The sequence below is a fragment of the Dicentrarchus labrax genome, unplaced genomic scaffold (assembly GCF_905237075.1).
Source record: "Dicentrarchus labrax unplaced genomic scaffold, dlabrax2021, whole genome shotgun sequence".
Taxonomy (NCBI): domain Eukaryota; kingdom Metazoa; phylum Chordata; class Actinopteri; family Moronidae; genus Dicentrarchus; species Dicentrarchus labrax.
The window spans coordinates 29,345,089-29,371,811 of record NW_026136706.1 but is presented as its reverse complement, the minus strand read 5'-3'; the positions used below and the strand labels follow the sequence as shown (position 1 = coordinate 29,371,811).

The 26,723-nt window shown below is 41.3% G+C and overlaps 1 protein-coding gene across 1 annotated transcript in view; it reads right to left on the bottom strand.

Moving 5' to 3' along the window:
• kcnh3 (potassium voltage-gated channel, subfamily H (eag-related), member 3) overlaps positions 1-26,723 on the bottom strand; it is a 175,699-nt gene that overhangs the window by 21,362 nt on the left and 127,614 nt on the right. Inside the window, 5 exon segments of the mRNA XM_051403203.1 lie at positions 9,349-9,598; positions 10,512-10,711; positions 15,556-15,930; positions 23,824-24,025; positions 25,192-25,349. Of these exon segments, the coding sequence (XP_051259163.1) occupies positions 9,349-9,598; positions 10,512-10,711; positions 15,556-15,930; positions 23,824-24,025; positions 25,192-25,349 (1,185 nt within the window).

Here is a 26,723-nt window from a genome sequence, read left to right as displayed (position 1 = left end):
TGATATACTTGAGTACAGAATACAGTCCTTTGCAACCTTAGTTACCTTATTATGTTTGTGTATCTGTATTTGTGTTTATGTATGGTGTCTGCTGTACTGATTGTTACTTTATTACAGACCACAGCTAAATAAATCAACCAAAACAGGACATCTGTATCCGTGTTCTTTAGCGGGAACACCAACCCAACACCTTGCCACTCTAAACCAGTTAAATTCTTGGAGACAACCCTTTCTCTCCTTTTTATGGTCCTTCGAGCCGGATTAGAGTAACAACCAAGGTATGGATCCTACAGATGCCCAGGCTGAGCCTGCAGCCCAAAGTGCTTCACAGAGAGAACGTCACCCTCCAGCTTACCTGAGTGACTATGTGGTGTCAACTCTCCCTCCAGAGGGACAAACCCATACCACCACCCAGAGCTCACATAGCCGGAAATCATGCTCATCTCGGAGGAGGTCCATACGTTCATCTCGCTCATCCATGAGCAGATTCACCTCTATGACTTTATCAGAGCTAGAAACAGCCCAGCTTGAGGAGCGAGTGAAAGAAATGGAGCTTGAGGAGCTACAGCAGCACATAGAGGAGGATCAACAAATTGAACATGAGCGTCAGTGACTTCAAACTCAAGCCCGAGAAGCCCAACAGCTACAAGAGGAAGCCATTAGAGCACAAGAGTCGCTAACTAGACAGCTGGAGAGGCGAAGACAGCTTAAGACGAGAGTGAATGAGCTGGAGATAGCTAAGATGGTCACTTCTCTCCTCAAAGAGAAACCACAGAACCCTAGTGGTGCCAGATCTTCACCATGTCCATCAGATCATAGCAATGCAAGTAACCCTGCGCCCCCACCTCCAGTGCTCCACACAACTCCCCCTGCAGCTATTGTGGTTCCACCTCCTGCGGCCTTGGCCCCGCCTCCAGAGCGCCACACAACTCCGCCTCCAGCGATTGTGGTTCCACCTCCTGCGGCCTTGGTCCCGCCTCCAGTGCTCCGCGCAGCTTCGCGTTCCGCACCTCTGGCTCCGTCTCCTGTGCAGTATCCATCTTTTCGTCCACTGTTAGAGTCTGCTCTTCCTTCTGCATCCTTGCCTTCTAGTTCAGTGCATGTAAACTACGACCTGGCCTCTACTCCATGGTATCACCCATCCAACTCAGCCTTCACCTACCCTGTCCAGGCAGCGTCGTGCTCCGCTTCAGCCTTGCCTCAATCCAGTCCACAACAGCCACAGTATCACATATACAACAGCTATGCAGGCTCTACATGACAAGTACGGTCAACCTCGTCAGCTCGTCCAAAGTGAGTTGGGTGCCATCCTAAACACTCCAGCCCTCAAGGCCCCCCCCCTTGGTGACTCTGAAGCCTTTGATGCATTCGCCTTATCCATCAAGTCACTGGTAGGCATGCGTAAGACCCTGGAGGGGTCATAGAACGGCTATGAATTATGATGTGGATCCCATGTCGACTGACTACTGAGCAAGATGCCGCCAAGCTATCGTGATGGGTTTGTGGAATACTGCCTTAATCAAGGTATTCTTCGGACAGGTACCGACCAAACTTACACCCTACCTGATCTGAGCTCCTGGCTACAGATGAAATCCCAAGCTAAGCGCATAGCAGGTCGAGCAGCTTCACTTTATAACTATGACGCACCCAAGCCACTGAAGAAGGACCAACGTCCCTTTAACAAATCGAAGGAGAAGTCGACAGCATTCCTCCTCACTGCTAGTGGCAACCAAGGCTCCAAAGGACAGTCTGCACAACCAAAGTCCTCATCCAAACCCAAACTATACTGTCCCCATTGCGAATAATAAAGAACACTTCCTGAACGCTTGCAAAGAGTTCAAGAAACTGAACACAAACCAGATTGTGAGGTGGATAACGGATGGACAGCGGTGTTGGAAGTGTGGACGATCTCACAAGCCCGAGGTTTGCACCCTTAAGCGACCGTGCAATACCTGTAAAGAGCAACATCTAACAGTACTGCACAATGCAGTCCAGCAAACCCAGAAGAGTGTCCTCATGGTGACCGCTCCGACTGCAAAGGTGTACCTGGATAGACCAAACAGATCCCCCAAGGTGATGTTGAAAGTTGTGAAAGTCTTACTTCATAATCAAGACAGGGTACTGGAGACCTTTGCAGTACTAGACGATGGCTCAGAGTGAAGCATCATCTTGCCACACGCTGTGCAACGCCTGAACCTCACCGCACAGCCTGAAACACTTACCCTTGGAACTGTTCACCAAGATGTAGTGCAGCTTCACGGTGCCTCAGTTGCCTTCTGCATGTCTTCCCTGACCAAACCTGAAAGGAAGTATCACATAAGGCAGGCATTCACAGCTGACAACCTGGGACTTTCAGAACATTCTTATCCAGTGGGAACTCTCCAACGGAGATATAAGCACCTCCAAAACATACCTTTGCCTCCTGTAGACCACGCTCAACCCCTGCTGCTCATTGGATCTGACATGCCTCATCTCTTGACACCTATAGAGCCTATGGAGTTGGGCCCCTCAGGGGGGCCCATTGCAGTCCACACCAAGCTCTGCTGGTCACTTCAAGGCCCCACCAGTATCGACCAAGTTCCTGCATCCAAGCAACAGTGCCTGTTTACAGCGACAGTCTCACCTACCTCTGAGCTCTTTAAGAACGTTGAACGTCTTTGGCAAATTGATACACTGCCTTATTCAAGCGAGAAGCAGGTGACCTGATCGAAGCAAGATCAGCAAGCCTTAAACCTGCTCCAGACATCCACTGTCAGGGTCAACGTTGACGGGATTCAAACATATGCTACACTGCTGCTTCGCCGAGCCAACTCCACCACTCTTCAAGCTCCTATGGAAGCAGTGTTGCCAAGTCTTCGTAGCACTGAGAGGAGACTCGCTAAAGACCCACAGTGCACTGAGGTCTATTGTCAGGAGATAAAGAAACTAGAGAAGATGGGCTATGTAGCAGAGGTTCCACCCGAGGCAGTGACATTAACCTCAGAATCATGGTTTATACCTCACCATATGGTGCGGCACAACAACAAAAACAGAATCGTCATTAACTACTCCTTTCAGTACGAAGGAAAGTCGCTCAACGACCTTCTCCTCCCTGGACCTGCCCTAGGCCCTCGCTGCTAGGAGTCCTCATTCGGTTTCGGCAGTACCCAGTTGCAGTGAGTGGTGATATAAAAGATGTTCGATCTCAAACAGTTCTGCCTTCATCTGCGGGATAAAAGGGCCGAAGAGTCACGAATGGCAAATCTACCATTCGACTATGCAGCCCTTGCTGTGCCATCTATGCCCGCAAAAGAGTCCAACAGCTACTTGTTGATTGTGTGAGCAGTCGTTTTAAGTGGATAGCTGTCTCCACAGCACCAACTCAAAGGAGGAAACAAAGGATCTTGTCAATGGTCTGTGCCAGCTACTCCACACGGGGGGTTTGAGATACGCCAGTGGGCTAGCAACGTCCCGGCAGTCATTGAACACCTTCCATCTGACATCAGATCCGAGAGCAATGAGTTATGGCTGTCCCAATCCAGCACTGACCTTCAGGACCCAACTTGGGCTACGATGGGATTGCCACTGTGACAGCCTGAAGTACAAACATAGACCAGTGGAGAGTTATATTGTAACATTTACCACCAGAGCCAAGATACTGGTTCAGGATGTTTGGAAAGAACAAATCGGCTGGGATGACCCGATCCAGCCACAGAGCCTCCGTGACAGATGGCTTGCCTGGCAACGGGAGATTCCAGACCTCATCCAGATGGAGATCCCCAGATGTTATGCACCAGCGTCTACAGACTCACCGACATCCAGCAGTGATCTGCACATCTTCTGCGACACTCGGAGAGGGCTTACAGGTCTGTTGCCTACTTACGGACATAAGACGCTCAGAAGGTAGTTCATGTCTCCTTCGTCCTGGCCAGGTCCCGTGTGGCGCCAAAGAAGCAGCTGTCCATGTCACGGCTAGAGCTGAGTGCTGCACTTACCGGTGCTCAACTAGCCAGCGTCCTCCACATCGAGCTCACCTTACCCATCAGGAAGATCACACTCTGGTCCGACTCCACTACGGTTCTACACTGGACCAGGTCAGAATCTTGTCACTACAAGGTCTTTGTGGGTACTCGTGTGACAGAGAGTCTTACGGAGGTGAATAATTGGAGGTACATAGATAGTGCAAACAACCCTACTGATGACATCACGAGGGGCAAGACCCTGAAGGAGTTGTCCCAACCACATTGTTGGCACCAAGGCCCTGATTTCCTAAGACACGCAGAGGATCACTGGCCGACTAACCCATCCTTCTGCGGACATGTGGCTGTCGACACCTGTCCTCAACTCCCTGATGTCAGCCAGTTCTCCACATGGAAGGACCTCATGCAGACAATGGCACGGTCCCTTCACGGGGCGGCCAATCCGAACCCTGACTCACCCAGTGAAGCAGCTGACTACATCAAAGCTGAGAATCTCCTCCTAAAACAGGCGCAGTTGGAGTCATTCCCAGAAGAGGTAAAGGCTCTCATCTCTGACTGACCCTTACCAACCTCCAGCCGTTTGGGCTCCTTATCTCCCGAGTATGACAAGGATACAGGACTCCTCAGAGTCGGAGGGAGGTTACAGAGAGCGGAGCAGCTCAAACTAGACACCATTCACCCGGTCTTGCTAGACCAAAAGCATCCGCTGACCAACCTTATCATCCAGGATTTTGACGAGACCCTCCTGCATCCTGGACCGGAAAGAGTGCTGAGTGAGCTGCGTCGTCGGTTTTGGATCCTGCGGGGGAGGGAAGCAGTCCAGAGGTATCAGAGTCACTGTATGCAATGCCAGACATGGCGTGCCAATCCTTCTATCCCTAAGATGGCGGATTTGCCACGTGCTCGTCTACGCCTCTATAAGCCACCCTTCTATACAACTGGAGTTGATTGTTTTGGATGTCGAACAGAGAAGCGTTGGGGCATTGTCTTTAAGTGCATGACAACCCGCTGTGTACACCTAGACCTCCTGGAGAGCCTCGACGCTGACGCCTTTCTGATGTCGCTACGACGATTCATAGCCAGAAGAGGCAAACCCTTTGAGCTTCTGTCCGATAATGGAAGAAATTTTGTTGGTGGAGCCCGAAAGCTATGTGAAGCCTTTGAGGCCATGGCCCATGGCCCCTAACCTTAAGGAACAGTTGGCCAAACAGCAGATTGAGTTCTGTTTTAATCCCCCCAGCGCTCCCCACTTCGGTGGAACGTCTCTTCAGACATAGCTGATCCGGGTCCCATCACACCAAGTATCCCACTAATGGGACGCTACGATGCATCACTTCTTCAGGCCGTTTATGACCCTAGTAACACCCTTGGGAATCGTCGATGGCGGCACAGCCAAGTCCACGTTGATCATTTCTGGTCCAGATTCATCAGTCACTACCTGCCCAGCCTACAGGAGAGACAAAAGTGGCAGAAAGACGGGAAACACCTCGAACTGAACCAAGTGGTGCTCATTGTGGATCCTCAGCTTCCATGAGCTTAATGGCCTGTTGGGAAGGTAACGGCTACTTACCCTGGAGCTGATGGACGCATCCGGACTGCTGCCATCAAGGTCAAGGAACGGACATACATTCGACCGGTAACTCGTCTGGTCCAGCTCCCAAAGCTTGAAGACACTGCCAGAGCCACCTACCTGAGTGGTCTTTCTACCTTGGATTCGACTGTCTGTGCAGACAGTCGGGGGCGGCTGTGTTAGAAAGCCCACATAATGTACTAATGTATTGTTAAATTGTTTATTGAGCTAAGTTCCATTCAGTAATAGCCTGTTCTCTGTAAGTTTCTATATGTCCCACACTCTTGAATGTATCATAGCCGTTCCGACGCTATTGAATGTACCACACGTGTGTGAAAACGCTGTGCTGTTATGCTAGTTCTCCGGTGGATATACTGTAATCTCCTTTCGCTTTTTCTCAACATTCACCTCTATCTCCCTGGTTTATTGCTGTTCGTAAATGCCGTAAGGTGAGATTAACGACATTATACTGTGACTGGATGCTAACATTGTGTACTGTTTAGCTGTGCATAAGTTAATGCTATCTCTGTTGTTGTTATTAGCGTTGTTAAAGCTAATAAGCTAAGTCACGCTGTATGTATGCATCGTGTTAGGTGATTTGTGTATGTTATATAATCCCTGTGATATACTTGAGTACAGAATACAGTCCTTTGCAACCTTAGTTACCTTATTATGTTTGTGTATCTGTATTTGTGTTTATGTATGGTGTCTGCTGTACTGATTGTTACTTTGCATTATTACAGACCACAGCTAAATAAATCAACCAAAACAGGACATCTGTATCCGTGTTCTTTAGCGGGAACACCAACCCAACACCTTGCCACTCTAAACCAGTTAAATTCTTGGAGACAACCCTTTCTCTCCTTTTTATACATTATAAAGAGATTCCCTCACTCTCATTTTCATTTTTAGAAAATGTATTGTATACTCTAATGTTTTTTTCCAAGCACGAAGAAGACACTTAGGTGGCTGTGGAATGCCAGAAAAACACAAAAGGCCTTATCTAGAGCTAGTGTTTGTAGATCAAAACTGCTCATTCTAAGGTAACAAAAACACAACAGTTCTTATTTTCATGTGATTATACACTAATGAAAACATACCTATGAATGTTATAATCCACATGTTACACACTGGACCTTTAAGCTTGGTTTAATAGTGTCTCTTAATTTAGTAATGACTAAGGTAATGTATTTAATCATGATCATACTACTAAGATTTCATACTGGCATGTTCCTAGTTACTAAAAACATAACTGTAAGCCGCCCACTAAACATCTCTTCACCCAGTACTAATTACAGCTGCTAGCTGCCAGACATCTGACAAAAAAGCTTCCAGCTCGTGTGACAGCTCATATTACAACACTTATCAATTTTGTTACACATCCATGCCTTTTCCAAGAAAAGCTCATTGCTTTCCAAAAGACATTATTTTGGTACATTTTAAAGATGTTTTCTAGGATGTGTGTGAACCCTGACATTTGCTATTGAACATAAATATCGCGCAGGTGGTGAGCAATGAGATACTATGTTCTCGTTTGGGAACTTCCCAGAGATCTCAATCAGTCAGCAGCAGCTCAAGGTTCATCATTGATTTTGGAAGCTATAGTTTGAATTTTCTGGCACAAGGTCTACTAACTGGAAAATCTTTTGGTAATGTACAAACTTCATTAGTGGATTGACTAAAACATGGACCTTTCCAGCTTTTATTGGAAGTAACATCCTTTTCCTCCACATTTCCACTGATGAAGTAAAGGCTGTCACTTTATGTTCAAAATTCAAAATTTCGTTCATTTCCAAAGTGTAATTACCTGTTTTGAATTTAAAAAATGTACTGTATAAAAACGCAACAAACTGTCTGAAGTAGTGTCCCTAGTGATCCAGCAGAGGGCACTCTCAGCTTTTGACCTATCAGTAAACTAAGCTAGTAACGCTGTCCAACTCTACAACAACAAATCTATGGACTCACTTGCTAACATTGGCCACCCAAGTGAGGCTAAAGAGCAGAGGCAGCACAGACGAGCGACGCTTCTGGCCCATTACCAGAGGCTCGTAACAATGCCATCACCCATAACATAGCAAGATTTATTTGCAAGGATATGTGCATATGCAGTGTGTCCTATCCTATAGTATAATTTTTATGTTCAAGTGTGATTTTTGAACGAAAATTTTTTAAAAGTGACAGCCTGATATGGCTAATATCAGCCAACTTAGGATGTGACAGTACTTTATACATGGTATGTCACAGTTACATTCCCCCAGCAACATCTTTTAACCATCTACAAAATGTAGTCAACGTAGATTAGCCTATCACATAGCATATCTAAGTACAGGAAAGGGGAAAGCTGACTGAGGTTCCGTGGAAAGGGTTGGGATTTAGGGAGCATCAATTTGCCACAGATATACCAGTGTAAACTACAGCAGAGATTGTGTAGGCTGTCCCTGCAGAATGTAGCTGTATGATGCCTGAGGAGTGAAAGCACGGAAAGCATGATGAGCTTTCCAGCCTTGTCTGGTTGTCATGTCTCCATACTATCTGCAGCAAACAATGGACAGGGATGTCCCACTGCCTACAAACATCCTAATTCATTCGCTCATCTCTTTTTCACTGTCTATACTCTGCCATATGTGAGGTCTGATAGCAAGACTTCCTACATCTCTATTCACACTGGATTCGAAGGATTACTCTGTATAGCTCACAGGCTCAAACACTGTGGGAAGCTGTGACTTTGTGTGTGTGTCAAGCACGGTGATAACTCTTTAAAGCAGCGGAGCACAAACAACAGCTCTTTATCAGCTCCCTCTCAGCCCTGCCCTCCCTGTTGTTTGAGTGATACACACACACACACACACACACACACAAACAACAACACACAAACAACCAACACACAAACGCACACACACACACACACACACACACACACACACACACACACACACCACACAACAGACACCACACACACACACACACACACACACACACACGCACACACACACACACACACACACACACACACACACACACACACACACACACACACACACACACACACACACACACACCTGTCTTTCTGTCCTCTCATTCTTTCTCCTTTCCTTCGTCTTCCTCATCAACCTAATTTCCATTCATAATCCAGATCAAGTTGCTCTGCAGGGTCTGGACTTCAGGATGAAACCAAACCCAGTACTGTGAAATTAGTTTATCTGTAATCACTGAACTGAGAGATGATCTCTCTCTTCTTTTTCCCTGTCCATACTTCATTAACGGCATTTGATATCAAACAGACAGATATTGGCCTGTTTCTTACTGGAGTGTTCATTAACTATGCAGCACCGTGTCCCGCACATCACCATCGTTCCACTTCCTCTCATTTAGTCTCAGTTTGACAAATAAATGGCAATCAAAGCCATGGGGGTACTGTGTCATTTTCATCCAATTCGGTATCACAAGTTTACACAAAAATCCCTTCAAATAATACAAACCACACTTGTTGCTTTTTAGTCTAATTAGGTAACCAGCATGTCATTTTGCAATCCGGCACTCAACAAATCTCAAACTCTATAAAAGCTCCACATTTTCACTAAAGCCATTACATTGTCAGTTTTTGTTCTCGTCTATTGATTAATTTGAAAATGCTCAGAGAAAATGATGTTATTCCCTGTGGTAATTTGGAGAAACTGAAGGAAAAACACGAGTAGAAGTAATTATGTTGTTGGAGTGATTTCAGTATAAGGATATAAAATACAAGGTTCAGGGATCCACCACATGAACACAAGCATGAACTTTTCTATCTGCACCCATCATCCTGTTCCTCTGACTTACCAAGTATGGCCAGCACAGTGTTGTCTTTCAGGACCTCCATGGAGCCCGAGCAGACAAAGTAGATGGCCTGCAGGGCGTCTCCCTGCCTGATGAGGAACTCGCCCGGAGCGCAGAAGGAGGTCTTGATAATGAGGGACAGGGAACGCAGGCAGCCCCTGCTGGCCGACTCGAACAGGGGGAGCTGGAGCAGCTCCTTGTTCAGGTGCATGGCGATGTCGGCCCTCAGCTCGTCCGGGAAGTCCTTTAGGAGCTGTAAAGCGAGAGAGGGTTCACACTCAACAGCTGGTCTTTCCTAAGATTTGCAATGGCTGCTTCAGCTAAACCAGTGGTTCTTAACCTGGGGTTCAGGGACCCCCCGGAGTCCTTGTGGGGGTTCCAAGGTTCCACAGAAAAATTAGTAATATTTCAATTTCATTATTATTTCAGTGATTAGAAGTAATGACAGAATGTATAAGAATGACTATTTTGTTAATAGGTTTCACACTCCTAACTGTTAATTTGCCAATCTGCAGTACAGTTAAGGAATAACTAAATCTGATCAGACCAAAAAGGTTGATAACCACTGAACTAAACAGCATCTACACTCCAGCATCTTTACCTGAAAGCCATAATTCATGTGTATGTAAAACATGTGACTGAAGGAAAAATGTGGAGCAGAATGAACGTAAACCTTTCATTTTAAACCTGTTAAACACTGGTGTCGCTAATAACATTATAAATAGCTGCATTGCATTGACGGCTGGAACAAGCCATAATTATCAATGTTTAGATCCACATGTGCTTACGTTAATGCATTGAGTTAAGGTGGTGATAAAGTCAGTATATCACAGTTATCTTGGCCAAAATCAAGATTTACAATAATAATTAAAATGTGCTTAAAACTCTTAAAATGGCACTAAAACATACTAGAATTTTGTTAATAAACAACACATCTAGTTGAACTTTTTTTGCCTTGTGGCAGTTCAAAATAATGTTAGCGACCCAGACAGCTTCTTAAAGCCATTTGTGAGTATATCATGACTATCCCCCCAAAAAAATGTCACCACGAAAAACTTTTTTTTGTTTTTGATGACGATACACAAGAATATTGTGTATTATCCATCCCTAACACTAACACACTCATATGCTTTTGTGTTAAAGTGAATGTATGTCTCTCTCCTCACCTCGTTAACGTCTATCCCGTTGTTGACCGACCACGTGGTCTGGAAACACTCTAGCATGCGCTGCTCCAACGCCTTGGGCAGCCGGTGGACCCTGATGAAGTCCTTCAGGTCCTTGGTGCGTGTGTGGTAGAGCGAGCGGCGTGAGTACATCCTCTGGATGATCGCCGTCACGTTACCAAACACCACTGCATGCATCAGCGCTGGAGACAGAGGTAAGGTTGGTAAAATTGAATTACAGAGTTATATTTGATTGGCTTTTTATCTAGAATGGCCCTCAGGAAAATCCCATAATGCTTTTGCACAGCAGGAAGCTTTACAGGACATCCTATAAGACCCAACAAGTTAAAAGAGTGCAGGGCTTAAAAGGACTTAGCTGTTTGAAGCCACTGTAAGCATTGCCTCAAGTGGATTACTGCTTTCACAAAATGGCAGCAACACACTACTGAAATAATCCCAATGTGAATAAATCTTTTATTTTCTAGTGAACAAAACACCAGTAAGACAACAAAATGATCATTCTAAAACCCCCAAAAATGCTCTAATCCTAGTATGAGCACTGACTGGAACTATCTATCTTATAATGTGCTTTCCTGGCTCTACAGCACAGCGGTTTCCCTCCCTTAAATTCAATTCTTGCCCAAGTAAAGAAGCTGCTGGAACAGCGTTTAGACACTTTGGGACACTTACACTGTCCACTGACACCCAGACTAATAATATTATTTTAGGATGACTGCTCCTCAGGCAGGGTCACCCACCTCACATTTTGGTAAACTCTGGTGTAAAAACTTATAAATATCTTTTGGTTACAGCTGAAGGACACCCACTGCTTCAGGGCAGTGTGCCGTTAGAGCTATGAAATCAGTATGAGGATAAAATTCAGAGAGATTAATGAAGGTCTAGTCTCCTCTCTTTACTCCTCTCTCGGTTTAGCTTAGAGGACTATGCACACATGAATGCGGTTGCAAGGTTATTAAAAATCAATGCAACACAAAAAACACCTACTCTAAAATCCAAATTTAATCAAAGGATGAGGATAGCTTAGTTCTATGTTTTTCTTATTGTCAACAAATCCCATAAAAAAAAAAACAACAAGTCTGTCGCTTCTTGACTTCCCTACTGTCACTGGCATTCAGCCCCAGGCTCACTGGTTCCTACTGAAGATTTAAAAAGCTTCCCTAATTTCCTAAAACAGCTGGGCACTGCAGTTATTAACAAATGTTTCTTAAAAGGTGCAGTGTGTAGGATTTAGTGGCATCTCGCAGTGTATTGCAGATTGAAACTCCCTCGCTTCACCCCCCTTCCAGATGTGAAGGAGACTCTACAGTGACCACGCAATGCGCAAAATAAGAGAAAGGTCTTATCTAGAGTCAGTGCTTTGTTTGTCCGACTACTGTGTTTGGGCTACTGTAGTGTAAATGGCTTATTCTAAGGTAATGAAAACACAACGATTATTATATTGAGGTGATTATACACTAATGAAAACATACCTATGAATATTATATTCCATTTCTGACAATACAACTGGGCCTTTGCTCTACTAAGTATTTACAGCACCACAACACCATCAGTATGTGGGACTGAATCAAAGTATTGTAGGATCATTAGAAGTATTGTAGGATCATTAGAGTTCCAGCACAACCAGTATTCGTGTTATAACATCAAAATTTAAGAAGGTATAGCACAAATATTAGGCACATTAGCACCTTTCACTGGAAAAACAAATTAATTTCTTTATTCTTTCATCGAGGAAGGAGGAAGGAAGTATGTGATTTGTTACTTATTAGCTCTGTGTGTGTGTGTGTGTGTGTGTGTGTGTGTGTGTGTGTGTGTGTGTGTGTGTGGGGTGTCAGTCATTCACTGACATAACAAAATTGTTCATCGTCACATGTGAGCTCACACGTTCAATGCATGTGTACCGCTGTGGTTCAAGTCAGGGTTTTTTGCCACTGAAGAATGAAAGTAAGTCAATACAATGTCCTCTCAGGTAAAGTGTGTGTGTGTGTGTGTGTGTGTGTATGTGTGTGTGTGTGTGTGTGTGTTCATTTATAGCCCACTTCATGTGCACTGAAGCCTGAGACATCACTGTGTCCTCGTAATAATCGTCAGCGCATCCCGGCATTTCTCTCACCAGATAACCTTTTCATTTATTCTTTTACTGCTTTCTTCTGGAACATTGGGTTTTCTTCATTATGGATGTGCATCAGCACAAAAATCATCAGAATTCATAGTAGTAATGTGCTGAATGCATCCAACACATATTTTATGTTAACAAAAGGTACAATATCTATCCTAACTATTATGTTTTTTAAAAAGGAATGCCAAAATACTGTAGCTCATTAAAAATGGGAATATGTAAGTTTATCATCGATGTGGCTGCTGTCGTCATCATTTTCTTCATGTTCATCATCATCATCAGTCACTCTCTCTCTCTCTCTCTCTCACCCCAACTAGTCGAGGCAGACGGCCCCCCACCTAGGGCCGGGGTCTGCTCGAGGTTTCTGCCTCTAAATTTGCTCATGCCGCTTATTTGAAAGTGTCCTGAGATAACTTCTGTTATGAATTGGCACTAAACAAATAAAATTGAATTGAATTGAATAGAATCATGTCTGCATTTGTATGCTTGTGATTGTGAGTGCTAAAATGTTTAAAGGGACAGTTCACGCAAAAATCCAGAAAAATCACAAATACAAATCTTTCCTCTTCCTTGTAGTGTTATTTATCCATCTAGATTATTTTGGTGTGAGTTACTGAGTTTTGCAGATATCAGCCATTAAGATGTCTGTCAAGATAATCCACAGACCTCGTTGTGAACCGTTTCATCAAACTACACCCACCAACTGTTGCTGAACTTTAGCTATCTCAGCGGCGCTCGGTATGCTACCTAATGGTTACATCCTGTGCTGTCGAGTTTTTCAAAATGTGTTGTTGGGGAGCTTTGAGCACCAAAAACTGAGTGTGATCTGGTTCCATTATACTGGAACAATGTGTATTTTTAATTATGGAGTTTACTGCCCCTTTAAAGGCAAGGGAAAAAAGTTATTAGGCTTTCTTGTCTCAATGATTGTGACTTTAATCATCAAATAAAATAAATTAGTTATATTTAGCATCAAAGCAATATCATTTTTGGGCTTCAGTATGTACCTTGTGGCCATGTTTTGAACATTACAGTAATAGTTTGTCGGGTCTGCAGAGATGGAGTTGAATGTCTCTCTCCAATTTTCTCCCATTAATCTTCTGATCTTCACTGGGCCACAGAAGTTCATTCACATATTTAATTCCTTTTGAAGATTTAGCATCCGTGGGCGTTTGTTTGAAGGTGACACACTGCTGGGTGCTTCCACTCAAAAAACCTAAACTCATACAGAATATACCCTTTGTACATAGTTCTAAACAATGTGTATATTGGACATTGTGTATTTTGCTTTAGTCAAGATGGATATTCACTGCACTTTACTGAACCCTCTTTTGTTGTTTATATTCCTTACTTTTGTATCATTGACCTTTTGGAGACAAAACAGTTGCCAATAAATGCAGTTTAAATAAAACTATTATTGAATGCTACCAAAGTTACCATCAGCTACCATCAGCTAGGTCTTTGCCAATTCAAGGTCATAGTGTAGAGTATGTTATCATCGTCTGAGCAATGTACAATTTTCCATTAAACTAGAATTTGTTTGTAGTTTTCAATCAACATCTGGACACCAACATACTTACAGTGATAGCAAACTTTGTTCAAACTTGTTCATGAGAGAAAAAAAGCAGAAAATAATCAAAAAATGTTCAATCTTGGAAAATGATTTTTTAAATAAATCCTGTATGTACCAAAACTAAACTAAACTAAAATAAACCTTAGGCCTGTTACAAACTACTTTTGTTGGATGATATATTGTCTCAGAAATCCTTATAATAAACTACATTATTGGCATTTTAAGATTACGGCAAAACAAATGGATGACGAGAGGATAGTTTTTTCTGTCCATTCAGCTTCATTAACAGTAAATATAATGGACAGAGCTCCTGGGTCTGTGAAGTGAAGCAATGAAAAAGTGTCTTTAGCCTGCATTCTCTCTAATGGCCAGCAGATGGCAGCTCCATTGGCTGCAAAAAAGAAGTCTGATAGCATTGAGTCTTAAGGAGAAATGAGTCAACTTCTGACTTGATTTATTAGCTCAGTAAACAGTTTATGGTCTCTATCTCTAGTTTCAGTCTTCTTCCATACAGCATGATGTTCATTTAGTAAATGATGGTCCCATTTAATGTAAAATAGATCATAAAGTAGGGTGCGCTTAGGGCACGGCTACATTGTGATTGACAGGTCATTCTCAGTGATTCCGACCAGCTCGACGCACCAAACTCAGATCAAACTGTCAAACCAGGCAGTGCTGATCATGGATCCAGATTCTGTTACTGCATTGCCTATTGCTCACCTAAAATCGTTTCACAAACATATTTTAGTGTACTGTTTATCTGGATTCTGAGATTTTGTGTGACCAGGCGAGTGCCATAAACGCCAAACTTGAGGCTACAAAACAGTACTCCAATAATACCAATGGGTGACATTGCAACAGGTTCACATTTGTTTGGCTTAGGCGCTGCACCCAAGTCTTATATGCTGTCTATTCTGGCATCATGCTGGCGACATGGAACAAACACGGATGTAATCACAAAAATGATTGAATTCATGTCCATGGATTGTACGATAAGTCGATAATGTGATTATTGAGACAGGCCTACCAAAACAGTTTTTGACATATTGTGATTGCAAATAAACAAACACACAGCAAAACATGTAAGAAAGTAAACAAATGTGTGAGTGCATCTATTGTTTGTCACTAACATGAATAAAGAGCAATTGTTTTTTAAAAATAGACATAGCAAAATGTTCTCAGCTGTGAGAACTGGTACCCGTTAATGAGCTGGGTGCTTAAGACTGAAGTAGAGCTTCACAGCCTGAGAGGAAACACTAACATGCATACAAAGTGGAAGAACAGGGGGCACAAGCTAAGAACATTAACTAAAACACTCACACAAACACACTTCTCACCTCCTATGAGCATGGTGCAGATGGAGAAGATCTTCTCTGAGTCTGTGTTGGCTGATACATTTCCAAATCCCACACTGGTTAGACTGCTCAGAGCAAAGTACAGGGATGTCACGTAGCTGCTACGCATTGATGGGCCGCCCCCCAGCAACCCGAAACTTCCACCCCCAGCATCCGTTCCCGACGTGGCCTCGCTTCCCGACATGTTCCCATAATACTGGCTGGAGTTCCAGGAGGTCTGCCCTCCAACCTCTGACCCCGACACGTTCCACTGACTGCTGTTGGTGGGGAGGCTGCTGACTGTGGCAGGGACCAGTGTTGTCAGGGGGGACAGGAAGTAGGGCGTGCCCAGGCGCTTGCCAAGCTCATGGAGCCAACCTGAGAAAGACAAATGGAGAAAGAGAAATTCATTTCTAAAAACCCTTTTGTTTAATTCAGCACGGTGGCATGGTTATTCAAGATAAATGAGAGGATATAATTCCATTGTTAGACCTTTAATCAGATCCTATTGTACACAAAATGAAAAAACTTAATACAATTACTTAATGCTGTACCTAAGTGAAGTTTTGAAGTCTGTACTTAAGTTTTTCTTATCTATGGGATATTCTTGGTTATGTGGCTGATTAGACCTGCTCAGGTTAGAGTTAGCCAAAGCTCTGCCTGGATTTACATCAAATCACCATTAAGAATGATACAGTTGTATCTCGTCCTGTAATAGACCTAACAGGAGAGCATCTGAAGTAAAAAAAAAAAAAAAAGTATTAGTTTTTTAATCATGCTGCACAAGATAATATCTTTTGCATGTAAAGTTTCATCATCTTTCAGGACCTTGGGAGCTCCATAATTTAACACTCTAAAAGGGGCCATTATGAATAATGAGTACTGACTACTTTGGATACTTTAAGTACATTTAGCTGATAATGCTTATCGAGGGGAGAGAACCAGAAGGGCACAAGTGACATTTTGGGCAAAAAATTGTTATATATATCAAATGGAAGTTCTTGATGAACCTAAGCTAAACCAATCGAGAGTTATTATTGAAAAGCCAAAAGACCTAACGTTGAGCATGCTGAACTACTTGGGGCTAAAAGGGCACAAGTGCACTTAAAACAGTGGTTCTTAAACTATTTTTCAATAATGTAACCCCTTGGAAATATTTCCCTGACCAGCGCAAAACATTTTTGATGGATATAAAGAGACTTTATAAAGAGGAACAATACAGCACTGCACCATCAGTGTCTAAATTATTAAGAAAAACACTTGCTTGATTTCTAATGTTTACAATCCATCACTAAATATACTTTATTTTGTTATGATGCAATAACACTAAGACAGCATTGAAGTTTCTTATCTTTTTGATAAGTGAGAAACATTGGCTTGTGAGGTTTTTACTGCAGTTCACAGCTCACAGCAGTTAACGATTGCATTAAAAATAGAAATATTGAAAATGAAATATAGTTTATCGAACTTACATTTCCATTTTTTAAATTTATAGTCTAATAATTGTAGGAATTATGCATGACTGATATTTTTTAAATTAACATAAAAAACAAAACGTCAAATACCGCCTATAGTTTTCCAAAGTACTTCTAGGGTACCCACATTTGAGAAACACAGACTTAAAAGATAGAAAAATATTTTTTTCAGTAAATGTCAAAATATTATTCAGTAAGTATTCTGTCCATGTACATGTTTATGATGATTTTTATATATATATAATTAAATATTATGAAGATTGAATTAAATAAACAAAGTCAGGACAAAGTGGTCATTTTTTGGTTTGGTTCTCCTCTCCCTTTTTACTCAAATCAAATTTTCACTAGTATTTTCACATTGTGGTATTTCTACTTTTACTTAAGAATATGATCTGAGTACTTCTACCACCACTGTATAGGAACATCCAACTCCAGGGTGAGCTGCCACCTGCCTCTGCAGGACCTGCACTGCATTGTGGGGCTCACACCATAGACTCTACCACAATCTGATCATCTGTATTGCCAATTTAATGAACCTATGAAGTGGACATAGATGAAGTTACCTGGAACTATCTAGGTCCATCCTTCTGTCTAACAGGGTATGTTAGACAAGCGATTTACAAAATCAAATTAAAGCCATTCCCCCACATCCAGAAACTATGACTGCAAAGGTACAAACAGGCTTGCTAATCTAGATTAAGAGACTAGAGAATAAATGTGCTGATGTTTCGATTTGTGAACCAAACAGACACATCATGACTTGATCCCAGTGAGAGACAGTGGATTCAGGTTCATTGTACAAACAACAGTCAGCAATTGAGCTTCAGAGGAAAGAAGAAAAAAAAGTGGAGGGGAATGGAGCAAGGAGGCAAGACAGAAGGAGAAAGGGTAGAAAGTAGGAAGTGAAGGAGGAAGGATAAATTATTAAAAAAAATAGTGTTTGTGAGTGGATGAGTGGTGAAACCCAGCTGAGCCACAGATAGCAGTCAGAAAAAAGGAAGACAGCAAGAGAGGGAATATGAATAATACAATATGGATGCATCCATTCATTGATCTCCGGCATCACACCCTTCAGGCAAGCAGCTCTGACCTTGTGTGTGTGTGTGTGTGTGTGTGTGTGTGTGTGTGTGTGTGTGTGTGTGTGTGTGTGTGTGTGTGTGTGTGTGTGTGAGAGAGAGAGAGAGAGAGAGAGAGAGAGAGAGAGAGAGAGAGAGAGAGTTCTTAGGCCAGCCTGCCAGCATAAATAAGCAGGAGTGACAATCGAGCTGTGAGCAGAGTCTCAGTGAAGCAGCTAAACCAACAACATTAGTGGATATCAGACCTGAGTAGTTTCCTAATTACTCTGTCATTAGCACAACTTAACCTCTGCCATCCTGAGGAGACCTGGAGCTGTCTAAGACATTATATTGCTTATATTGCATGTATGTCTGCGACTGGGGATCAAAATATAAAAAATTAAGTACAAAGAATTTTATTCCTGTCAGTGCATGAGGGAATGTGGAGGGAATTACTAATGTTATTATAAGATCCTGCTATAATAAAGCCTTCATAACTGAGGAAGGATTCCCTATGGTTTAAGTTGATGTGAACTGAACAACAGCAAATTCATCATGCTCAGCCCTCATCTACACTTTTTTCCAAATGGCAACAGGTGATAGTAATGACCTGTGCTGTGCTCAAGACTAAAGGCTACCACACACACTGGCGGCAAACCAAAACTGACTGATTGAAAGCCCCAAAAATAATCAAAGAAAAATTAAAAAGAAAAAAGACATATGCTTATCATAATTTCCCAGAAGCCAAAGTGACGTCTTTTCTCTAACCAATAGTCAAAAACCCACAGAATCTTTTACTATCATAAACAACAAAGAATCCACACATTTAAGAAGCTAGAACCAGCAAATGTTTGACATTTTTGCTTCAAAAATACCATAATCCATTATCAAAATAGCTGGCAACTAGGTTTTTTTCGATCAATTAGCTGACGTAATCGAGTTATGATTGAAATCATTCAGCTGAGTTAGGAACTGTTTGTGCAACCTGTTTGTTCCTGCAGCGATCTCATCTGGCTTCTCGTCTAAGTGTAAATTAAAGTGTCTTAAGTCTTATCTGGTTTTAAGTAGACACTTGTATGACAAGTGTAAATGGGGCTGTTACTTCTTTTGGAGGAAATTGTTCAAATGGAGACTCTCTGTCTCTGTCCAAGGTGCCGATTTCTCCTCTCTGTCTAGCAGAGTTGATTGAATTCACTTGTGAGATGTCGTGGTCCTGAATTTCTGTCTTCCACCCTGTCTTAGGGTGCAAGCAGTAATTACAATAATTCCATTCAATTCCATTCAATCACCATCATCCTTGGCAAAGCTTCACAGGTGGTTGCAAGGCCTTCTTGATTTTCAATATTTATGAAGTAGGCCTATGTCTTAGCATTTCTGTGAATAAAACTAAATTAAATAGTTATTTTATAAGTTTAGATTATTATTTAAGCTCTAAACAGGATAAGGGCACAGTGAAGACCTGAGCATAAGCCACTTTCACAGAGCCTTCACAGCCTTGCCCTGCATTATAAAAATACGCAGTGAAAACAACCAAAGAGCTAATAGAACAATGAGAAGAAAAGACTATTAAGTATGTACGATTGTTACAGATTAAAAAAAAAAACCTAATACAGAGACAGCAGATTGTATAAAAAGCTCCTAAATCTAACCGGGGAAAAAAGGATGATTTGATTATAGGTGGTGGCCAGAGACCTCAGAAGGAGACACATGGTCTGCTGACAACATCATGTAGGCTCTTCTTGATCTGGGATGTTACTGACTGGTACCAACATATAAAAACGTTATTAACCAATTTCAAACTGTGATACTGTTGACATGTAGGAAACAGAGAGCTTGGTATTCCAATGTGGAGGAATCATCATATCAACTGTAAATAACCCTTGGCTGTGGCTGTTTGAGGGGCAGGGGAGAAAGTGCACATTTATGGTGAAACTGCTTAGTCTGGGTTAGAATTAGCATCCTAGAGGGAAATTCATCATGTTTTATCTAGCATAAGAAGGTGTCTTTGCTGTGTTTTAGAACATTTGGGCACCACTGGGTGGCGAACGCTCCCTGCCCCACAAAAGAGGCATTGTGATAAACACTGTCCAGTTTACAACCAAGCTAACTATTTTCTAATTTTGCTGTTAGCAAGACAGTTAGCCTGGCGGGCTATAATGGCAGGCAGGCGCTAGCCATTGTCAGCTAACCTGTCAGCCACAATAACCAGCCCCACCTACTGTGACAGACTCACTGTTTGCCACTGTCCAACACATTTGTGCCCCACATTTTCACAAACCTTTTTTAGATAAAAACAAAAAAAAGCAAAAAATAAATAAATAAATAAAAAGATGTATGACAGTCAGTCATCATGGAAAAACACTAACAATTCACACTTCAGCAAGAGCAAGGGAGGTGAATTACTTTCAGATGAGTACATTTGCCTTATCAAGCAGCACTGGAAGCACCTGTCTGTCTGTCTCTCGCTCTCTCTCTCTCTCTCTCTCTCTCTCTCTCTCTCTCTCTCTCTCTCACCCCAACTGGTCGAGACAGACGACCACCCACCTAGAGCTGAAGGATCTGTCCTAGGTTTCTGCCTTTTAACAGGCAGTTTTTCCTTGCCCTTGTCTCCAAGGTCTTGCTCATGGTGGTGCTGTTGGGTCTCTGTAATTAATGTTATAAAGAGTTCGGTCTAGACCTGCTCTATTTGAAAAGTGTCCTGAGATAACTTCTGCTATGAATTGGCGCTATACAAATAAAATTGAATTGAAAAATTGAATTGAAAATTGAATTTAACTGCCTCCGGTGTGCTCGTCCACTGAAAGCCTTGACAGAGAAAAGTACACATTTTATGATTAAAAAGTCATCTCTGTTCCACTGCTAGTAACACTAACTGCTACTCTCACTGTCAAACATGTCCTGATACAACAAAGCGACAAACTGAGGGGCCTTCTCCTGACCAGTGGCAACCACCAGCTGAATGTTAAAGCCAATGTGACGTAGCCTCTATCCCAGTAGTGACAGTTTCACATTATATTCAATGCATAACAGTAACAGTAGAGAACAACTGATAAACTGTACAATGAACCCAAACAGTGAACACAATAACTGCAGGAAGTTTGTGTTAAAGCAGAGATTTGGATGAATTTCTAGCAGATTGTTTCCTGTTTCTTATTTCAGAGAATATACACATAAACATATATTTATGTTTTAACAATCCTGCAGACTTAATAGGCCTTTTTTTTTTTTTTTTTTTTTTTTTTTTTTTTTTTTTTTTTTTTTTTTTTTTTTTTTTGGGTTTTTTTTGGGGGGTGGGGGGTTTTTTTGGGGGGTTGGGGTTTTTTTGTTTTTTTTTTTTTTTTTTTTTTTTTTTTTTTTTTTTTTTTTTTTTTTTTTTTTTTTTTTTTTTTTTTTTTTTTTTTTTTTTTTTTTTTTTTTTTTTTTTTTTTTTTTTTTTTTTTTTTTTTTTTTTTTTTTTTTTTTTTTTTTTTTTTTTTTTTTTTTTTTTTTTTTTTTTTTTTTTGGGGGGTTTTTTTTTTTTTTTTTTTTTTTTTTTTTTTTTTTTTTTTTTTTTTTTTTTATTAATTAAAAAAAAAATTTTTTTTTTTTTTTTTTTTTTTGGGGTTTTTTTTTTTTTGTTTTTTTTTTTTTTTTTTTGGTTTTTTTTTTATTTTTTTTTTTTTTTTCTTTTTTTTAAAAAATTTTTTTTTTTTTTGTTAAAAGGGTAATTTCAAGACTTTTTTTTCTCCACTTTAATCCCACAAACTTTTTCCCCTTTTTTTTACATTTAATAAAATTCTCCTTTCTGCACAAAAATATAAATAAATCAATATTATAATTTCATTATAGGAATTATATAAAATAATATAAATTTCCCATAATCAACCAATAATTTATCAGCCCCAATAACTATCACAGATTCCTATAAACAAGCAAGACGAGAGGTAAACCTGAAGTCATTCACCAAAAGCTTCCTTTAGAAACCTGACAACATGCCATGTCCACGTTACGTCCATTTCTTTCTCTTTTTCTTTTCAGTTCATTAGATGTGTGTGTTTGTGTTGACTACAGCTCCATGAGGGGCTGCCATGGCTCCACTGCCTCTGAATTATTAATAACCCTGCAGACAGAAACTGTACCTCTCCCAGGTACCAGCCAATTGACTGACAGGCTGAGTAGTTCAAGCTATATACATGCCGATATCAGACCTCCATTGTGAATCACAGTTGGTGTCACACAAAGGTCAGACTGCAGACCGAGCTTTGTCGTCCCCTGAATTTCCTCCATCTGTCTGAATAGTCAATTGAGGGACCGCTGACATGAATTGACTGCAGTGTTACTGTCTGTCATTATGTGGTTTGGTGAAAGGAAAATGATAGGTAGGTTGGTACAAATCAATGAAAGGGAGAATGAGACAGTGAGGGGGGGAAGGAAGAATAAAGTGAGAATACATCTCGTTATGTGTCCTTGAACCGGGGCCGTAGCTGAGAAAACATGCTCATTTGCAGTTCATTACTCGACTCAACAACATGTTTGTGAGTGTGTTTATCTGATGCTTATGTAGAATAAAATGAATTAAACACAAAGACTGATCTTTGCCCCAGTTCATAGTCAAAAGGATTAAAGTTCACTCCCTTAGAAACTGTCTGTCTGCTGGTACGTGTTTACAAGTTTATCAGATTGTATGCCAGGGTCTCTACTGAGAGATGCTTGTGGAACATCAACAAAGCTGCTTCTTATGAAATACATTGGTCGTGCTGAAAATTTAGACATTTGGGGACCGCATAACTGCTCCTGCGCCTTTGTTGTGGATGCAAAATTACTGACATTGCTCTGCTGGGGTTGTCATCTTAGATCTGTCTTTGAAGCAAGACGAGGTAGGTGGATGTGCAAATGGTTAAAGCTGAAGGTTTTTATGCAAAAGCCTATCACCACACACAGAGGCTGCAATAAGATACAGTCTTATTTAAAGGTCCAGTGTGTAACATTTAGGAGGACCCATTCTGAAGCTGAAGTCAGAGAACTTTGAAATGTTTTTCTTGACTTACATTTAATTAATTGATTTAATAATTTGACTAATCGATTCCTCGTTGCAGCTCGAGGTCAAACCTAGAAATGTACTTAAAGTATGAAAGTTATTCAGAGAAGGTTTATATTATTAGAAACAACACTGGATTATTACTGTTGATACATTAAGTATCATTTTAATGATGCAGCTGGTTGAGCTGGAGCAGATTTTCACAACTCTATATAGTGTTGGACATTTTTTTCTATAACAATGCATCATATTTAATATAATAATGGGTTTTGTATGACCTTTATTATTTGTAAAGAAACTATAGCTGACAAATAAATGTAGTGGAAGAAGAAGAAGTCAAAGGTAGCATAAAATAGAAAAACTCCAGGAAAGTATACGTACCTCAAAACTGTACTTAAAGGTGCCGTGAGTGATATTGGTTTTGTTAAAATAAGTGTTAAATAGCTCTACATTGTGACAGCCGTCACTGATATAGAAAGATCAGTCAGTAACATAGTCTCCCAGTCCCTCCTTCCTGCAGTAAACAGAGAATACACTTCCTGGTATCCTGTTCCCACTTTATCCAATCAGGAGAGAGAACTCCACAAAGAGGCGGTCCTCAGCGGCAGGCAGCAGAATTTAATGCAGATTTCAGCTACAGCACGTAGCTGTAAAGTAGCTCTTGAGTAAGCACGCTACTTTCCACTGCTACAGCACTGTGTGGGTGAAAAAAGTGTGTACTAACCAATATCCCAGGATCCAGGACTTTCGATCTCCTTGCGGCCAATGAAGTACCAGACACAGGCCATCCAGTGGGCCAGCAAGGCGAACATGGACATGAGCAGAGTAAGAACCACAGCGCTGTACTGGGAGTATCGCTCCAGCTTCTGCAGCAGCCGCAGTAACCGGAGCAGCCGAACCGTCTTCAGCAGGTGGACCCCAAAGTACTGCACAGATAGATACACACCACATCAGGTCACACACACACACACACACACACACACACACACACACACACAGTGTCAACCTTAAGCCTTTCTTAAATATAAAGGGACCCTTCTGCATACCTATATTATTAGTAGTATTAAAGGTTACATGTATGAAACATTATACCAACTATTTCTATTCTCTACTCTATTCTATTTGTCTGGTCTAGCCGAATGTGCATGTTAGTGCATGTGTGAATCTCTGCAGGGATCCTTCCCATAATGTTGTCAGACACTTAACAATCTAAGTCTGTCAGCTGTTGCAGACCTTTTCACAAATCTTTTCTCATCTAATTGATTTATTTGGACCGAGCCAGCGTTGGTGTTTGTTGGAAAGACTAACAAAGATGGTTTTTGTGACTTTTATTTTGTTTGAGTCCAGTTCAAAGTGTGTTCTACAATAAAATACAGGATAAAATTGCTAGTTTTGTCAATGGAGTCTGGTAGGCCAATTGCCAAATTTTTGGTCTGAGACACTGTTCTCCGTGACACTCTTGTGTGACATCTAGTAGCAGTGAATTACGTGTATATATAACCTTTAAAACAGGACAATTTCTTTCATCATCAAGTGTGCTTAATAATTTGTACGTGAAAATGACAGTTTCATTCAAAAGAGGGATCTTCAATTTATACCTCATATGAAATTAAACGTTTTTCACTCACTCCAAATTAGAATTTAAGAATGAGTCTGAATACTCATTTTGCATTCATGTGTAGTAATTTACCCTGCAGTTCGAAGCATCTTTTAGGATTCAGAGCATGGAAGAACAAATTAATGAGACCTGCAGGATGTGCTCTAACATCAGACTGGCTCTGTGCCATCATCTGATGAGCCTCAGTTTGGATGAAATGTTGATCTAATCAATTCACAAGGGAGCCTACGACATTAGGCTTTAATTCTCTCTTTCTCCAAATTTGGCTGGTTGCCATCGGTGTGTTAGTGTGAATGATGAATGCATGAGTGTATGTCCACATTTAAGTGCTTTTCTTTCCTAGAACAAAAAAGTGCATCAAGTGGGCTGATTTGTCACACACTTTGTCAATCTGTCACACACTGTTTGCTGTCTTTGTTCTTTGTTAATGTAAACACACAAATGTCCACAGATGGACGCACAGAGGAGACTCACCACGCTGACGTTGAAAGCATACAGCAGGTCAAAGGGCAGGGCGGCAATGAGATCGACAAAGAGCCAAGTGGTGACGTAGTGAACACAGATGGAGCGGGCGTCGTACACTACCTGACCCGACGTGCTCACAAAAGTAGTTCGAAAGTTCAGCAGTATGTCTGCAGAGGACGACAACAACAGCGGAAGCTGACAGCAGGAACTACCAACAGGATAGTACAGGCGTAACTGTCACTAGAGCTGCACGATATGGTAAAAACATCATACTGTGATTATTCTGACATTATTCTAGTGTTTCTTGTGATATGATTCACAATCAAAGTTTGAATTTTCACTGAAAAAAACTATTAAAATCATGATGATGTGACATTTGTTGGGGTCTGTACCAAACAACAGATTTTTAAATGTGATGAAAATGATTTGTAGGCCAAGGAATCTCTTCAGAGCAACAGTACTTATTATAATGCTGTTTGTCACACATTTTAACTTTAACATTGCAGCTTCTGCAATTTGCATATTACACTTGGCCAGACTGTGATTTCGGGAATATTTTGAGTAATTGTGCAGCTCTAACTGTTACATAAAAATCACACAATAATGAACAACATACACAGCAATGGTTATTCAGTGAATCACATGTAAGTCACTTTGATCATGATGACAGAAAAAGAGATGTCAGCAACTCATGAACTAAGATCAACAGCTATGAATTTGTGTACTTGAAGCCCCTACAAAGAACTTTCAGTTTTGTGCAGGGCGGCCCCTGTGGACATAAGTGGTAGTGTTTCTACCGCATCATTGATTTTAAGGGGAATCCGACCCGGTGGCGGGCATTGATAATAACTTTATAGAAATATCCAATCTTCCCTCTGATCAGGGTTTCCTGCAGCACTTTGCAGCTAAGGCGGCCGCCTTAGCAACACACGCCTGCCGCCTTGACTACGTTTTCAAAAAAAATAATAGATAGAGTATGTCCGGGAACTTGAAGTTGTAAAACTGGTCACAGGAAGAAAAAGAGAAAAAAAAAAAAGGCAGAGCAAAGAGAAATGTTATACTAAAAGCCTCTATGTAGTCAGGCACATTGGTTTAAAGCACTTATCAGATCGGACATCTCAGGGACTTTATAGGAATAGGAATTTATAGGTTAATTTATTGCCTTCCAGGGAGCCACTCCATTGTTTGTGTGATATAATATGAAAAATAGATAAATACTAAAATATCCCCTGCAGACATGTTTTATGACACAAAAATCTATCTACTTTGAGTCTCATATAGTTTTTCCACAGAGAAGTTCAATTACCTTCTCCCTCACTGAAAAATTCAGACTCTATGAATATGCAAATATGATTCAATCCAAACATTTAACGGCAGGACACAAGATGTCTTCTACTAAACTGAAGTCCTTTCTCAGTGTATGAGACCTGGAGGTTTCAAGTTTCCACATCACACTGGTCCAAGTTGCATACTGGACCAGGATTTGTGTCCAAACTAGCTGTGAGGTCTCAAAATTGCTGCTCATACATACATGTGTTAAA